General features: G+C 39.1%; 1 protein-coding gene across 3 annotated transcripts in view; it reads left to right on the forward strand.

The window, feature by feature from the left end:
* slco4a1 (solute carrier organic anion transporter family, member 4A1) overlaps positions 1-8,220 on the forward strand; it is a 35,194-nt gene extending 26,974 nt beyond the window's left edge. For all 3 annotated transcript variants that reach the window (XM_077214263.1, XM_077214261.1, XM_077214262.1), the window contains 6 exons: positions 821-975; positions 1,067-1,319; positions 3,170-3,332; positions 3,683-3,858; positions 5,249-5,462; positions 6,528-8,220. In XM_077214263.1, the coding sequence (XP_077070378.1) occupies positions 821-975; positions 1,067-1,319; positions 3,170-3,332; positions 3,683-3,858; positions 5,249-5,462; positions 6,528-6,707 (1,141 nt within the window). In that variant the 3' untranslated portion in view covers positions 6,708-8,220. The remainder of the gene's footprint in view (positions 1-820; positions 976-1,066; positions 1,320-3,169; positions 3,333-3,682; positions 3,859-5,248; positions 5,463-6,527) is intronic.
* The last annotated feature ends 10,412 nt before the right edge of the window (positions 8,221-18,632 follow it).

The following is an 18,632-nucleotide window of genomic DNA, read 5'->3' on the forward strand; positions in this document are numbered from 1 at the left end:
ATGTGATGCGAATTGTCACGTGAACAAGCAAATCCACAAAGATAGAATTATAAAAAATAATACTTACGCTAATTAGATAGTTTTAATTTGGAAAACATTTAGATATGTCTAAATCGAAGTGTCATCTAAAATTTAAGACCTTTCATAAGTAAAAATAAGACTTTATAAGACTTTTTATGGCCTTATATAATAAAAATCTAATTTAAGACTTTTTAAGGATCCGAGGGAACCCTGTTTGGTGTGCGGTGCATGTGCGAGTGACTTGAGCGCTTTAACACAGTGACTTGCCGCCGCCTACTGGCGGTTTTAGTTTCATATTTAAAGTACCCTTTAATTAAAACGTTAAAATTAGAAATCATTTCTTATTTAAATATTGATAATTGGGTAATGCTTTTAAATAGTTTCAGTCTTATTTAAATAATATACATTTTTAGTAAATACATTTTTAGTACTGGGAATATTGGGTGCAGCTTCTCTCTATCTTGTGGTGTCCCTCGAGGCTCCGTTCTTGGTCCGATTTTGTTCTCCTTGTGTGTGCTTCCTTTAGGGTCTATATTCAAGAAACACAGTATCTCTTTGCAATGTTTTAGTAACACTCAAATCTATCTGTCCCTGGGATCCAACAAGAGGGATTTGAATATTCTTTTGGCTCGTCTTGCTGATGTCCACTGTGCATGCATGTGTCATGTTTCTATCCCATTCCCCCTTGCTCTACCTATAAAATCCATCTATAAAAAGTAGAGAGCATCGTAACACAATAGTAACTGTGACAACTGAATGAGTAGAGGAGTAATTTTTCTCTCCCTCTTTTTTTCTATAGGTCAATGCTGCTTCTTTTGAAAAACCCTACCTTCATCTTTTTGTGTCTTGCTGGTGCCACAGAGGCCACTCTCATAGCTGGGATGTCCACGTTTGGCCCCAAATTTCTGGAGTCTCAGTTTAGTCTTAGTGCTTCAGAGGCAGCAACATGGTTTGGTAAAAATCACAATTAAATGCAATGCAATACCCTCTTGCTCAAATTACTCTTAGAATATAACAAACAACTACATATATCTTCTTATTCCAGGGTATATGGTGGTACCAGCTGGTGGAGGTGGCACCATCCTGGGCGGCTTCATTGTAAAGAAGCTGAACCTTCGTTGCCGTGGGATCATCCGTTTCTGCATGCTGTGTGCACTGGTCAGCCTAATGGCTATCTTCATATTTTTAGTACACTGTCCTAATGTGCCCATGGCAGGAGTAACTACCCCATACTACAGCAACTTCACACACAACAACTACAGCGCCCCCTACCTGCAGACAGAAATCTACAAAAGCAGGTACTGAACACTTTGACCTCATTACAAATCTGCAATATAAACTGCAATAAAAAACGTAATATTTGTATTTATTACAGCAAGAGATGAAAACCATACCTCATCCGTTTGAGATTGTTTTAAAATAAATGCATCAACAAAATTAACTACTTCATGCAAATTTCGCACATTTATTATTTAATTAAAAAATGCACCCTGTCCCATTTCCCATTAATCCTGCTTTCCTGACTGCGGTCTACTGTCCTATAAAGTGAAGCGGGGAAAATTAAATTAATAAATTGAAATACATCTATGTTTTTGAATAAACATGTATGGTTTTTTTTTTCTCCCTCAATACTGGGAAATGCTATAGAGACTTTTTTTTATCATGATTTATTCATTTTTTATCAATAAAGACAAAGGGGCTTGACTGATATGTTATTATTGATTTTGTTGAGTCAAGTCTGGAAATGTCAGATTAATAATACAATACAAAATAAGAAAAAGATGACCTTATAAAAGAAAAAAAAAAGAGTTTCGTCTCTATGATATTAATAATCATTTTTTTTATTTTGTTTATTAATTCAACTTTTAGTTACCTATAGGTAGGGCTGCATGATAAATCATATTTTAATCATTATCATGATATCTGCTTTTCTAGATTAATTAAGAATAATCGTCTGCACTATTTGCCCCGCTGGTTATATATATCCTGAAGACGTTTCATTTGACATTTGTGTTATCTTGCATTCGCAACAAAGCTTAAAGGTGCAGTATGCAGTTTTTCAAAATCATTGTTGAACACTGTTGATATTTGAAATCAACTCTAACAAACACACCCCTCCTTTCATTGTTCCACCCCCCAAATTGCTCCGCCCCCCCAAATACATAAACAACCTCGGTGTCCGATTTCAGGCCTCTCCATTTCAGTTTCTTCAGTGCTGAAAAGATTTTCTAATAATAACGCGGGTCCTAAAGCTCTTGCCTGACCATGTACCCTTCTTTTTCCAGTGATATTCCTCTTATCTTTTCTCTTTTGTAATGTCTCTCAGCCATCTCTCTTTTCTTCAAATCTCCCTCTTGCTCAGCTCTCTCTCTTGTCCCATCATTATTGGACACGCCCCTTACTTCTGATTGGCTTCAAGTTTGTTGTTGTGCACGGTCCCGATGCACTTTCAACAGTGTTTTTCAAAAACCGCTTACTGCCCACTTAAAGACTTTAGATATACTGAGACTTTGCACTTGTATTACTATGAATGCGAGAAAGTGCAGCGTGCAGTATGGCGGCATAAGTCCCTCCTTCTAAAATAGCCAATTTTTTGCTCAAATGAAAGTGCATGGTCGACCAAGAAATATACATGGTAATTTGTGCTGTTTGCTGTGACTAAATCTGTGATCAAACCTCAGTGATTAACTGTAATAAATCATTGAATAATTAAACAGTTTTTATTAGGAATTTCACTGGATTAGCTTTTAAGAGAAGCTTCTTGTTGTACCAGTTTTTATAATGTACAGTAGAGAGTGTGTTAATTTATTGGCCAACAGGGAACTATATAAGGTACTATGCCGGTTGACATTTTCTTGATTTGTGCTAATGTACGTAAAAGTGCAATAATCCTCCAAATTTCTAAAATGACAATATTCAGGATTATAATTTTTAGCACAATAATCATGATTGTCATTTTTACTATTATCATGCATCCCTGCCTGTAGGTAGTAACCTATTCAATCAAGTCTGATATGTGAGTGATTTATTACACAGATAATGGTCTAAATTGATATCCAGAGCAGGAAAGAGGGCAGACTGACAGTGTTTTATTGATTGGTTGAGGTGAAACAAGATTTATAACTAAAAATGTTCTTTCTCCCTTCAGCTTCTCAGATCTGGGCAATCTGACCGTAAGCTGTAACATTGGATGTCACTGTGTTGAGGAATTGTTTAACCCTGTGTGTGGTGCGAATGGAGTGATGTATTTCTCTCCCTGCCACGCCGGCTGCAGCTCCCTCAACCACACGAACAGCCCCAGAGGCAGACAGGTACACAAACCTCACGTTCTACACTCTCTCAGTGTCACATACATGCATTTAACAACACGATCAGTCATTTAACTCAACATATCTGCATACATTTTGTAAGGTAATTTAATTAAAGGGGTCTTATCCTCCCAAATATGACCTTGTACTGTTAAGGAATACTGTAAGTTTCAGAACATAACACTAAACTGAAGTGTTAAAACTAAGATGCAAAAATGTTTTTTACTCTTAGATAAAAATGATTCACCATAACTAGATTTGGCATAAAAATGTTTACACTCTAAGAATAAAAATTAGTCTTATTCTTGATTATGAATTTGCCCCTGTTGGTGTGTGTGTTTACACATTTATAGGTGTTCTCTGGCTGCAGCTGTGTGGTAGGGAATATATCCTGGGGAGAACAAGGTTTTGCTGAAGAAGGGAGGTGTGTGTCGTCCTGCAATCACATGCCAGCCTTCCTCACCTTCCTCTTCGTCGTCATCTTCTTCACTTTCCTCTGCAGCATCCCTGCACTTACTGCCACACTCAGGTATGACACTGCATATACTACCATTCAAAAGTTTGGGGTCAGTAAGATTTTTTGTAAGAAATACTTTTATTAAGCAAGGATACCTTAAATGTTACGAATATTTCAATTTCAAATAAATACTTTCTGTTCATCAAATAATCCTGAAAAAAATTCCCAGCTTCCACAAAAATATGATGCTGCACAACTTTTCTCAACATTGATAATAATAAATGTTTCTTGAGCATCAAATCATCATATTATAATTATTTCTGAAGGATCATGTGACTGAAGACTGGAGTAATGATGCTGAAAATTCAGCTTTGCATCACAGGAATAAATTACAATATATTCACATAGAAAACAGTTGTAATAATGTAATAATATTTCACAATGTTACTGTTTTACTTTATTTTTATCAAATAAATACCACCTTGGTTAGCATAAGTGACTTAAAAAATAAATAAATTCTATTGGCTTTTCAACGGTAGTTTAGATTCAAAATGCAATTACCCGTATTTTCCGGACTATAAGTCGCTCCGGAGTATAAGTCGCATCAGCCCAAAAATGCGTCATGACGAGGAAAAAAACATATATAAGTCGCACTGGACTATAAGTCGCATTTATTTAGAAATTTATTTAACAAAATCCAAGACCAAGAAAAAGTTATTTAAACAGACTTTAATTCATTAAAACAGAAGGCATTTAAGTTATTCAGCTACACACAATAGCACAAAGAACAACAGGCTGAATATGTGTCCGGTATGTTGTTAACGTAACACATCAACCGTTAGCTACACAATAGCATAAAGAACATACCTGAGAGGCTGAATAGGATCAAATAAAATAAAAAAAACATAACAAGACAGCGAGTCCAACAGTTATCGGTAAAGCAATTTCACCAAGCTCCCGCTATCTTATTCCACATCACTGAAGAGAGTTTTTTTCAGCGGTAAAACTAGCTGTAGTCTAGAGCGCATAGAGCGCTCTCTCGTGGCTGTAGACGGTAATGTCACCCCCAATTTCGGCAAATGATGCATTCACGTCATACCACAAATACATCAAAAACTCGCAAATAATAATCTGGGGCCGTCAGCGATCCTGTGACGAGTAAATCTTGGTAATTTTGATATATAAGTCGCACCTGACTATAAGTCGCAGGACCAGCCAAGGTATGAAAAAAAGTGCGACTTATAGTCCGGAAAATACGGTAGGTCATATGACCACAATGCAGCATACTACTGTTTCAAATGTATTGTGCAATAATGCCTACTCTTTCACTTTACATTTGGAAAAAATCATTATAAGTAATAGCTAGTAAGCTAATTTTTCATTCCAAATAGACAGTAGGATCTCTAATGACGTACAATATAATCCAGATGTTTGTCATTAATGTAACTGTCGTCTCCTGCAGGTGTGTTCCTGACAGTCAGAGATCGTTTGGACTTGGGATCCAGTGGATCGTAGTAAGGACTCTCGGTGGGATCCCAGGCCCCATAGCGTTCGGCTCAGTGATTGACATCTCCTGTCTGCTGTGGGAGGAGCAGTGTGGGGAATACGGCTCCTGTTATCTGTATCACAACTCAGCCATGAGCCAGTACTCGCTCATTGCAGGCATCATCTACAAGGTAGAGAAAAACACTTGAAAATATGTGGAAATTATGAAAATAAAGTTCCCTGAGAAACCAATACTGACTCATTTCATATTAAATACACTTTAGCTTGTATGAAACTCTTAAAACTGACTTTTCAGTGTACCACAGGAGGCCATTTATTTTGCAGCACTAAATGCCCTTCAGTGGTACATTGACAAGACAAAGTTTTGGTCCCCACTTGATGTGTTATACTTTAGCTTTTCGAAAACTCTTAGTCTCGTCAAAGTACTACCGGAGGCCATTTAGTCTGAGACCACAAGTGAAAATGCTTTCATTTAGCATTTTTCGAATTTAATACAAATGTTTTTGAATCGTTACAAATTATATTATCAACTTAACAATTTGAGTGAGATGTTGAATTGAAAAATGAACATAAATGCCATAATATCTTAATATTTGTCGCCATTTTTGTGACATAGAAGTAATCTAGAAACAAAATCTTTAAAAAAAAAAAAAAAAATATATATATATATATATATATATATATATAAACTATATATGCAGTAAACTACTGTTGGTCGGTAAGATTTTTAAATGTTTTTGAAAGAAATGTCTTATTCTCACCAGTGTATTTATTTAATAAAGAAAATACAATTTATTCCTGTCATGTCAAAGCTGAATTTTCATTATCATTACGCCAGTCTTCAGTGTCACATGATCCTTCAGAAATCATTATAATATGCTGATTTGCTGCTCAAGAAACATTTTTGATTATTATTAGTGTTGTAAACAGATGTGCTGTTTCATATTTTTGTGGAAAACGAGATACATTTTTTCAGGATTCTTCGCTGTATAGAAAGTTCAAAAGAACAGCATTTATTTGAAATATACATTTTTTTATCATTTTAAATCTTACTGTCACATTTCGCGTTTTAATCAGATTTTTAATCCGAGATTTTTAATGCGGCCTCCCCATTGAAGCCTATTGTTTATGATCAATAGCCGTTCACTTGTAGATCAGGTTCACATCAATCGCATAAACCTTTTCAAACGAACCCAAGGGCAATCTAATCTAAACTCAATCTCTTTTTTTCTCAGGTTTTAGGCACTTTTTTCTTCTTTCTGGCCAGCATGCTCTACCAGCCGCCCCCTGAGTCTCCCCAGAGCAGCTGTGAGAGCACAGATGTGGTAGGGCATGACAGTGGGGGGAAGAACAGAGACCTGGCAATCAAAGACATCCCCCCTGAGATCATCTCCAACCCACATGCCAAATTATGACCTCAGCCGAGTCTACAAAAAACACCTCACCTCAAATTGTGCGTGTGTGATTCTGTGTGTGTGTATAAGGTCAACACCATCACTGTTCACTGTGCCCCGTCCCTCCGGCAGTTCATTGTTCCCAACATGCATCTATATTCTCATATACTCTCATTTCCCACCAGCCTAAAACTCCTGAGAACTGAAAGCATCTATGTCACAATGAACGACCAAAGGTCAGAGGTGAAATCAGAGCATACAGTATAAGATACATAAACAGAACCTACCAAAAGCAAACATAATCTTAATTTAAGAATAAATTATGCGTATAAACTCAAATTATTTGTATAATTTAAGTATAAAAATTAGAGCCTTTTTGCAAGGAAAAAGCCATGGACAATATATGAAAAGAGCACTTAATATGAATGTAACGGTAAGAGAGAATTACAGCAAATGTGGAGAAATGACGAAGTGTTAAGCTGTTATATGTACTAAAGATAGTGTATTGAAATGCTGCTCAGTTATACATAAAGAAAAACTGACAATTAGTTACAAACTGTGCCTTTAAAGTGTTTTGCATAATTCCGTACAGTTTGAAAGATATCGCAGAAAATAAAAGAAATAGTCACAAACCCTTAAATCTCTCTAAATTGCAATTTAAACTAACTTCACTGATATAAATATACATCCGAACCATTTTCAGTAGTGTTATTAAACCAAGTGTTGTCCTGCAACACCATTCTACGCAGTTCTAGTCCACAGTAATACATGTAAAACTTGTGATTCTTGTATTCATAGATTCTGAATATTTTTACCATTTTAAAATGTGCCAAAATACTGTAGCGCAGGACAGGGAGGCTTCGAAAGTGTGAGGTCACATAGAGATGCAAGTGAGAGTTAAAGGGGGAGCAGGTTTACAAAATGAACTTTTTGCCACTGAATGCCATGTTGCGAAATACCACCCGAGATGGGATATTCCTGAAAAGCACTTAACTTTGAGATTACACTAAAAAATATTCTTGCACTGATTTTCAGGATGACATTGTCAAACATTGAAAGACAATTTCTTGGTTGTTCATAAAGTAACAGAACAAGCAGGATTTTTTTTTCTCTTTGTATGTGGGATTTTTTTCTGGTTGAACATTGAAGTACCACAAGCTGCTTAAATCCAAATATAAGAAGCATAACTAATATCTAATTTGCTTATCAAGTGCTATTAAATACATCTTACCAATGATACTATATGTTGAGGTTTTTATTTGTTATTAAATGAATTTGTAAGGATTCATGTTGTATCAGAACTCACAAAATCTATTATTATTATTCATTTTTTCTTTCCCTGATGTGATGGATTACATTGACTCTGATGAAAAACTCTGAAAGACAATGAAGCACTCAAAAAGTTAAGATTTGCACAATGAAACTAAACATGCAACAACAAAGAGTAACATAATATTTGTATTGAATTTGTGTGGGTTCATGTGTATTTTGTATCCCAATGACCGAAAGAAGTGTGTCTTGTGTCACAAAAGGAGTTTGTGAGTGGGCCTGTTTTTGTCTTCATTGATATTTATTTGATTTTCTTCTTTTTTTCTTTTTTTTTACCACTGTATTTCTAATCACTTGCAATGTAATTAGTTTTTGGTACTTTCTTTGTCAAGTAATTTTTAAGCTGAAGTTTCGATAAAAGTTTTGAGTAACAACCAAAAAAAGCAAACTCATATTTTATACCTGTCTATACCTGTATAAGCACACACAAATATTCTATGCAGAGTCTCGTGCTCAAATGACAATTACAAATGACACAAATATGCTTATTTGATTAGTGAACTAGAAATCTGAAAGTGCACAATCATAACATTTCTTTGTTTTAAAAAACTCAAGACAAATGCTTAAAAATCCTTTCTTTTTAAAAATTGTTTTAACATTTACTCTCCCTATACAGTATGGAAATCATGTGTAATGGAGGCTAGCTAGTAAGAGCTGTGCATGTATGATAATAAAAATTATTGACGTAGTCCAAACACAAAGGATACATTTGTAAAATGAAAGTTTACATAAAGTAGATTTAACATAATGAAAATACAAAATGCTCAAGAATTGCATTGCTTTTGCTCATTAATTTGAAGAAACAGCTAAGATCACGTTAGAGTTTACTCATATGCGTCTGGTCATTGTATATGTTGGTGCCACTAGATGTCACTGGCTATGCATTGTAAATTTGTCTCGCCAACTGAAATGACAAGAAGCCATTCTAAGAAGAAAAAAAGAGATAGTAATAATAATACAAGATAGGGTAGTTCAGCAGCATGCAACATCTGAGCACACGGTTAAAGACACTTTAACATTATGCTCTGAAGATATGTTCAAAACTTAAGGATTTCAGCTGGAAAATGTCATTGTGAAATGTCACAGGATGTGTCTGGAATTATCTTATTAGATTATCAAATCTACAATTTATATACTGATTTGAGTTGTAAAACGTAAATCAAAATGTTAAAGCAAAAGATAATTTAGAGTGGAATATATATTATATGGACAAACTGATTTATGTATGTGGCAGAAATGTAGTGATCCATATTATTTTTAGTATAAGTATTTTTGCAGTTGATATCAAAGGGGATAGAGAGGTTTCGTGGCAGTTGAGAAAAACTTGTTCATATTAACACCAGGCCAAACATTGGCTCACTGTAAATGATTTCTGTTGTTTTCACAGTATTATTGCTGTATTATAGTGAAAGTTTACCGTAGAAACAGTTTACAGTAAGTTTCTGTCAATTTGATAGCTTTTACAGTATTGTTGCTGTATTTCCAGCTTTGTCTTACTGTAGAAACGATTTACAGGAAAGTTGCTGTCAATTTATGATATTCTTTGAAAAAAACAAAAGAGTGGGAAAATAATTACAGTAATACTTATATTACTGTTAAATTGATGACAGTAATATTCCAACAGACAAGCCCAACAGAGCACGTGTTTTGGTTTATTGAGGTAATTTCAGTTTAGGAATTTTATAATACATTGTTTCATAAGGTACCCATATATTAAGGCATTTAGCATATAGTTAAAAAAAGTTATGTGGGTGTTTTTTTAATTGTGTGTCTTTATGGTTGCCAGATTTTGTCACAAACCCAACTAATCTCATATGGTATAGCCTACAATTTTTTGGGTGGGAGATGTAGTCCCATCCAATGATCATTAACATAGGCTATGTAAAATAGATCAAATCAATTCCCATGATGTTTTTTTTTTATTATTATTTTGCTTTCTATAAACGCACTTAATTGCAGAAAGAGCGGAATCGCACGGCATATAGGCTACACCTGGCAACCAATAATCTAAACCGTCAGCCATCACTCGAATTTTCCATTTCATCCTTGAGCCTTTGAGGACGGGGCACTACCAGCAAGAACCAGCCAGGTGAGATGTAAATTTTTATTTTTATTCAATATCTTAAAGATTTCTCAATGTTTCACCCCAAATGTGAAGATATTCGTTTTACCATTAAATCGGTGGTGAGTTTGATAGCTTTAACGCAAACATTCAGATCCAGTTAGCCAAATACTATTTATCACAAGGTTTGCTGTTAATGTTAGTTAATAATTTCAAGTTTAGAACAAAGTAATCGAAATGTTCTTGTTTCTGAACATTTGTGTGTAAATGAACTAACTTACACCGTGGCGTTCGAAATCGACCCATGTTATGCACGACTTGAAAGGACAACCACTGCGGTGTTTTAAGTCATGTTATAGACCCTACATCTATAACGTGAGTAGGCCTACAACCGATGCACAGTTAAAGTGAATACACAGGCGGTGAAAGTCTCCCCGAATGAATTCCCTCATCTCTTCATCCACGGTCATTCAGACCAGACGAGGGTTCGATTTTGCTCACTCGTTTTCATTCACTTCTTCAAGTGCACTAACGTTAGTTTATTGATGTCTGGATACAGCCACTGCCAACGGACTGCGGTTAATTCAGTTGGATATTTGATATTCACGAAAATGGCCATTAGGCTACAATCCCCGTATTATAATCCCCGAGGTAAATCATTATCCGCTATTGAAGAACGCATTAAAATTCATAAAATTAGAGCGGTTTCAGATTTTAACATGAATCGAGGATTAGGATCTTAGAATTTAGTTTAAAGGTATAGTACACCCAAAAATGTACTCACCCTCACATAGTTTCATTCTCATTAAACGTTAAAGGTATTAAGTTTTGGCACATCTCCTGGTTGAATGTATTGTGGTTCCATATACTTTAAATTAAATGAAAGCTGTTTATCACATTGATGTTTGTCAAGCTGTAGTGCAACTCAATTTTTGTGGTATGTTCTCTATAGGCAGCAAAAATCTTGGATTTGCATTGGCCCTTCCAAGTCTGGAGTGTTTTTACAGTTTAATGAATTCAATTTTAATAAAAGTTTTTAAACTGACTTCTGAGTGTTGTCATAATTGACGTGACATCTAATAATCAGTAATATAACTGTGTGAAATATTTTTTGCATACAAGCCTTTATATTTCATTCTTTTTTTAAGCGTGTAAGTATTTGAAAATACAGTGCAAAAACAAGAACTGTGATTAATTTTACAGTATAAATATACTGTAAGTTATTATACAGTATGCTGTGAACTGCTGTAGTCAGATTTACAGTAATTTTACCGCGGAATAAAATACTGAAGCTTGCTGGATATTTGTTGCCAGTAAGTTACTGTTGATTTTACGTTAGATTTTTTACAGTGCGAAGGGTTTTAATTGACATCCTAATGAACGAATGGCATCATGCAAGGTCATAAATCAGAAAACAAGTAGGCTAATACACAACATACTGTAGCTGTTTGACATGGATCCTCATTCTGTAAAATAAGATTAGTTTGCCATGATTAGATTAGTTCACCATGATTTGATTTGTCTGTATCAAACAACTTCATGAATCTTAGTGCAGCTATATAATTTCAATTCACATTTAGGATTTATTTGTCTAGCGCTCTTCACAATATCGTTTCAAAACAGCTTTACAGAAAATGCATGTGTCTACATTACAATTATTATTTAGAGTAATCTGTTATCAGAGGTGACTGTCCACGTAGCCTACACTTACAAATCACACAGTTAGCAATGCATTGATTTAAGGTGAAACATAATGAGCTTGTTTAAGTCATTATTACAAGTTGTGAGCATAATTATTATAATATATAGAAATTTAGTTTTGGAGCAACGAATTGACGAGTCATCTATTTGGTGAATGCCCAATCATTTTTCAATCGTTTTTTGTTTAATCTTTCAACACTGAAAATACTATATTGTGTGTTGGTGCTGATTATAATAAAAAGAAAGTCTGATTAAAGTAAATAACAGTCTGTGTGCTTGCAAAGATATTATGGCTGTAAAAGTTTTAGTCATTTTGCTTTCACATTGCTGGAAAGGTAAGAAATATTATAGAAGTTCTTTTTTTGTTTGTTTTTAAATATAGAAATACATTAAAGTATAGACACCTCCTGTTGGAAAAATTGTGCCGCAATCTGTCACGCCCACTGGACCTTCATCATTAGGGCATGCATGCACTGAAAGCCTCTTACGTAAACTAACCCTGGAACAGAACTTGCTCCAGGGCAGGTTTTATTCAGAGAGTAAGTTGCCATGGCTTAGCCTGGAAGTTACAGTACCTCTGTTTTTGGAGCCGAAAGTTGAGTTTAATCCACTTACTTACCGGGTATGCCACATAACCTTCTTTCTGGAATAAACAGAAGCTCAGGTAAACAGAAACACAGGCATGTTTGCTTGACATAAGACAACCAATGAAGTTCATTCACGTGTTACGCAGCAAGTTTGAGCTTCAGAAAGTCTCAAGTCTAGTTTATTTATAGAGCCCTTTCCACTACAAAGTAGACCAGAGGGCTGTACAGTTAAAAGCAGACTACAGATAATAGCAAAAAATAATAAAACAGAACACAAGAGTAACAAGAAAGTACTCGGTTACTAACGTAACCTCGGTTCCCTGAGAGTAGGGAACGAGTATTGCGTAGCAAATACGCAGTGGGGAAACTCCTTTTCCTCAAAATATTGAAGCAATAATTTAAAACGCAGTGCAGCTTGTACAGCAAAATACAGCAGAGCCAGCTCGCTCATTGGCTGGGCTGCAGCAACTGCACATCCAATGGTCGAGTGCCTCAGACGCATGAACCAATCAACTGACTTGGCGCCGAGTATGTCAGAGCGTGCGTAAATGGGCGTGGCCTCAGCCTATAAAGATCGCTCATTTCAGCCAATATCTCAGGTTTAAATCGACTGAAGCACCTGACACACCTGACAGATTGCAATAGTGCGGCAGGCTACGCTATACTCGTTCCTTACTCTCATGGAACCGAGGTTATGTTAGTAACCGAGTCACTTCATATTGCGTAGCAAATACGTAGTGGGGACACAATGGAAAACGCTGCACATTAGCAACTGGCTGAATAACTGGAGCCTAGGGACACCCCGAGGCTCGACAGAGCAAGCCAATAAGTGCTAATAAAGTGATAACCTGAGCTCTGAACAGGGTTGAGAGCACCTTAGGTACATAACCATGCCTCGGCTTGAGAATGACTCTGGAGTCATTTATCCTAAATTCCAGGCAGGAGGGGCTCAAGGAGAGCGCCTGTAAATCCTCCACTCGCTTGATTGATGCCAAAGCCAGCAGCAGAGCAGTCTTCAGCGATAGAGACTTGAGATCAACCAACTGTAGTGGTTCAAACGGGGGGCCCTTCAGGGCGCCAAGAACTCTGAAAAGATCCCACGCCGGTATAGTAGGAGGCCTGGGAGGGTTTAACCTCCTGGCACCTTTTAGAAAATGAACGATAAGATCTTTCTCCCCAATGACTGACCAACCACAGGAGCATTGTGAGCTGCCATGACTGCTATGTATACTTTGAACGTGGATGGACAGCGACCCGCATCCAAAAGCTCTTGTAAGAAGGAGAGCACCACCGAAACATTGCATGAGTGGGGCTCAAAATGTCTGGCTGAGTACCAGTGAATACTGACCACTTCAGAGCATATAGGTGTCTGGTAGACGGCGCTCTAGCCTCAGTGATAGTATTTAAGACCCTTTCTGGGAGGACCCCGGATACCCATTCAGGGGCCATTCATGGAAGGCCCATAAGTCGGGGCGAGGGTGCCAGATTGTCCCGTTTGCCTGTGTGAGGTGGTCCTTCCTCATTGGCACTGGCCAGGGGACAGTGTCCGTCATCTGTGCCAGCTCCGGAAACCACACTTGAGTTTTCCAGAGGTGGCCCACTAGGAGGACTGAGCATCCGCTCTCCCTGATCTGTCTGATGACCAGAGGGATCATAGAGACCGGGGGAAACAGCGGGCGTCTGGGCCATGGGTGGGCCAGCGTGTCCCTGTCCTTTGAAAAGAACGTTGCACAGTGAGCATTGTTCCTTGAGATGAAGAGCTTGGCCTCTGCCCTGCCGAACACACTCTATAGACGGACCGTCTGTTAGTTGATAGACCACTTGCCTGGGGGAGTGTTGTCTTGAGACAGCATATCCATGCCCACATTTTGGATTGCCGGGACATGCGCAGCTCTCAGGAAGTGCAGGTTGGTATGCGCCCAAAGGAGGAGCTTTCTGGCCATGATGTACAGGGTGCCTGATCTGAGGCCACCCTGGCGATTTATATAGGACACCACCGACATGTTGTCCATGCGGACCAAGACGAGGTGTCCCCTGAGGTCTGGCAGAAAAATTCAGAATTCAGGGCCAACCAAACTTCTCTCATCTCTAGGCAGTTGATATGTAAGCTCTTCTCCGGGTTCAGCCAGAAGCCAGAGGCAGGCCTGCCCTCATGCAGCGCTCCCCAACCTTGGTTGGAGGCGTCTGTGAAAATCACTTTCCTCTTGGAGGCCACACCCATAATTACACCCAACTGGTACCAGTTTTGGGCTTTCCAAGGGATCAGGGCTTTCACACAGCGCTGGTTCACCATGATGTGTATCCGGCCTGACCACCATGCATGGGCTGGCACACGCTGTTTTAGCCAGTGCTGAATGGAGCGCATATGCAGGAACCCCAGTTGGAGTACTGATGATGCGGTGGCCCTGAGACCGAGGAGCTGAAACTTCCTCTGGGGGGCGCGCGCACCTACCCTGAAGGAGGCTACCAGCTGTTGTATAGAGAGAGCGCGCTCTGGTGTGAGCCGCGCTTGTGAGCGGAGTGCTCTTCTGACGGCTTGAGGCAGAGCTGGAGCGTTTAGGCAGGAAGTGCTTCATCGCTTGTGAAGAATTCTGTGCCTCCGTGAATCACTCGGAAAATCCTTTCACCGCTGGGCCAAAAAGGCTGGTGCTGGAGATAGGAGAGTCGAGGAACGCCGTTCTGTCCGCCTCCTTGATGTCCGTGAGGTTTAGAAAGAGGTGGTGGTCGAGCACGACGAGGTTAGCCATACCTCTGCAGATGGCCTGGGCGGTAGCCTTAGTAGCGCGCAGCGCTATGTCTGTGGCACTGCGCAGGTCACGGAATGTCTGAGGGCTCGGGCCAGACTCATCCATTATTTGGAGAAGTTTGGCCTGAAACACTTGAAGCACCGCCATGGTGTGCAAAGCCAATCCAGCCTGACCGGAAGCGGCGCAAGTGCGTCCAGCGAGGGCTGAGGTATTTTGGCAGGGCTTAGAGGGGTGAACCGCCCTCGATCTCCAGCCAGCAGCGGTGTGTGGGAACAGATAGGCGGCTTCCTCGAGTGGCCGCAACTTCTCCATATCCTATCCGGGCAACGGCCGCAGTGAGGATTCGCAGCATCTCGGCGTCCGAATTCGTCCTGGTAGCGGTAGCTGTGACGCTAGCTTCACAGGACTGAGAAAGGTCGGGGTCAGCCGAGCCCGGCCATTCATTAGATGCAGCAATGGAGGGGCTGTCGTGTTCGTGATCCGACCCGCTGGTCTGCCTGAGTGAACAGGACTGGAGAGGGTTGAGAGGGAGAGAGCGAGCCAAGCGGGGACGCGGCCGGCATGTGCTCGCTTTAACTCCATCAGCTTGGGCTGCCGTTGGCTGCGACGCTTCTTTTTCCACTGCTGAAATAGTGCTGGGAAAGGAAGAATAGGAAGGCCAGTGTCGCCGACTCGGAAGAGAGCTAACCGCCTCAACAGCGTAGAGATGGGAAGGCCCTCGCACTGAGGACAGACCGCGGCAGAGAGTGCAGCTTCCACGTGGATGGGGCCCAGGCATCTGGTGCACTCCGCGTGCTCGTCGTCCTCGTACAGATAAATTCCGCACAAGGTGCATGAGGAATAAGGCATTTGCAACAACGCCTAGAAAAATTGCTTTTTTACAAAGCTGAGTGTCGTGGCAGAGAGCACAACAGCAGCAGTAAAGGAAAGGATGTCTCGCCGGATGGCCACAGGAGAGCAGCGACTGAAGAGGAGCGGCTTCCGGGTAAGTCGAAGGTGCTGTCCGGTGTTTCAAAGGCTTGCTCTAGCTGATCTTGGCTTGTTCGACGCCAAATAGCTTCTGTGAGGAATCAGGGACGTGTAGTGTCGCTGAAGTTGAGTAAATCTGAGATATTGGCCGAAATGAGCGACCTTTATAGGCTGAGGCCACGCCCATTTAGGCACGCTCTGACGTACTCTGCGCCAAGTCAGTTGATTGGTTCGTGCGTCTGAGGCGCTCGGCCATTGAATGTGCAGTTGCCGCAGCACAGCCAGTGAGCGAGCTAGACGCTTTGCTGTACAAGCTGCACTGCGTTTTAAATTATTGCTTCAATAATTCGAGGAAAAGTAGTTTCCCCACTGCGTATTTGCTACGCAATACGAAGTGACCTTTCTCAAAAGGGAACAAAAAGAACCAAGAACCAATGAGGTTCATTCTTGTGTTACACAGCACGTTTGATCTTCTGCAAGAACCATTGATGTTTGTTCTTGTGCTTCAAGCAGGTTCAGTTTAGCTGTTTATGTTCACTGATCAATGTTTAAATGTGAAAAAAGCCTAAATTCAATCTGTTCATCATATAAAGTGATCATTTACCCCAGTTAGCTGACAAATTGCCCTATGAGAGGACATTCAAATTAATTAGAGCACATACAGAAAAAGGAAGATACAGTATGTTGACTATGACTGTATTGACATAGAAAATAAACAATACTGTTCAAAAGTTTAGGGTCGGTAAGTCTCTTGTGCTCTCAAAGGCTGCATTTTTTTAAATCAAAAGTACAGTAAAAACAGTAATGATGTAATATAATATTGTAATTTAAAAGAACTGTTTTCTATTTGAATCTATTTTAAAAAGTAAATTATTCCTGTGATGACAAATTTGAATTTTCAGCATCATTACTCCTGTTTTCAGTGTCATATGATCCTTCAGAAATCATTCTAATATGCTGATCTGCTGCTGAGGAAACATTTATTAATATCAACAATTTTGAAAACAGTTGTGTTGCTTTTTTTGGAAACTTTGTAACCTTTTTTTTTCAGGATTCTAAAGTTTAAAAAAAACAGCGCATATAACAACGTAGAAGTCTACTGTCACTTTTGATCTATTTAATGCATCCTTGCTGAATAAAAGTATTCATTTCTTACATCTTACTGACTCTAAATGTTTGAACAGTAGTGTTTAGTGTGTCCATAGCATGGATATAACACAGGGAGATTCAAGAGATAAAAGAGATCCAGAAGAAATGAAGGCACAACGTCACATACACAAACACACACTCACGTACAATCAGATAAGATCCCTCTGTGTGTGTTAGGTGATTGAGGCAATATGGTTGGACTGACTTCTAACTGTCCTAACCCCTTGACCACCTCACAAAATGGAGTCATTTTTTTTAGATAATTCACTCAGCCATCTGTTTTACCGACTGTGTAAACTGTCCCTGCTGTTGCTGGAGGAGAGCGGAGAGCAGGGGTGATTGAACAGAGATCAGCCCCTCTCCCTCAACACGATGAGGCTTTTTAGACAGCACTTATAGAATGGAATATAGAGTAAACATCAAACAGAGAACCAGCAGACTATTTCCTTTAAAAAAGCAGGAGCGTTTTCCACTTTCCCAGCAGAATTGTTTAAATCTATTAACTGTAGTAAAGACGACACCGGTGAAATCAAATCTTCCTCGAAACGGGAATGTGAAATACAATTATCAGTGTTTTGTTCATTTCTGTCACATTTCTAGTAGGATGGATGGATGGATAGATAAAGTAGTTAAGTAGTTAAATACAATAAAATTCAATAAAGCTGAAGATACGCATATATACACACAAACACCCATTTCATATGGTCTCTGTCATAGCAGCTTTTGTTAGATATTAGATATCTCTGGTGGCTGTGAAGCTGACTGTGAAGGTCAGGTCTTTCATGTCAATCTCACACAGAACAACCTCTCCATATGTCACTGAGTGATCAAGATTAGAGAGCATCAAGAAGGCAGTCAGTTCCCCTCTGACACCCTCTCTCACTTGCACACAAACACATACACACACACACACACACACACACACACACACACACACACACACACACACACACACACACACACACACACACACACACACACACACACACACACACACACACACACACACACACACACACACACTCTCTCACTCACTCACACACACTTCACATCTCAACATAAACAAATCAAGTGAACAAACAGGCATATCATTTCTATGAAAAAATTCAGGGCTTGGTTTTAACATTGTGGGTTTAACATTACGCAGATGTAAGTGGAAGTGTACACACAAAAATCCCTAATGCTGCGATCAAAAAACAAAGGCCTTCCTCGTAAGTCTATATGGTATATACTTGTTAACTTATGCACTGTAAATCTCCATTTAAAGTCACACATTCTGTGATTATGTAAACTGACCCCCGCTTTCACAGACAAGGCTTATAGTCCTGGACTAAAATGCATGTCTGAGCTGTTTTAACTGAAAGCAACTTGCACTGACATTTCTTAAAATATATCAGTGCCA

Source organism: Siphateles boraxobius, unplaced genomic scaffold, assembly GCF_051911475.1.
Source record: "Siphateles boraxobius isolate OS27281-9 unplaced genomic scaffold, OSU_SipBor_1 68, whole genome shotgun sequence".
NCBI classification, from domain to species: domain Eukaryota; kingdom Metazoa; phylum Chordata; class Actinopteri; order Cypriniformes; family Leuciscidae; genus Siphateles; species Siphateles boraxobius.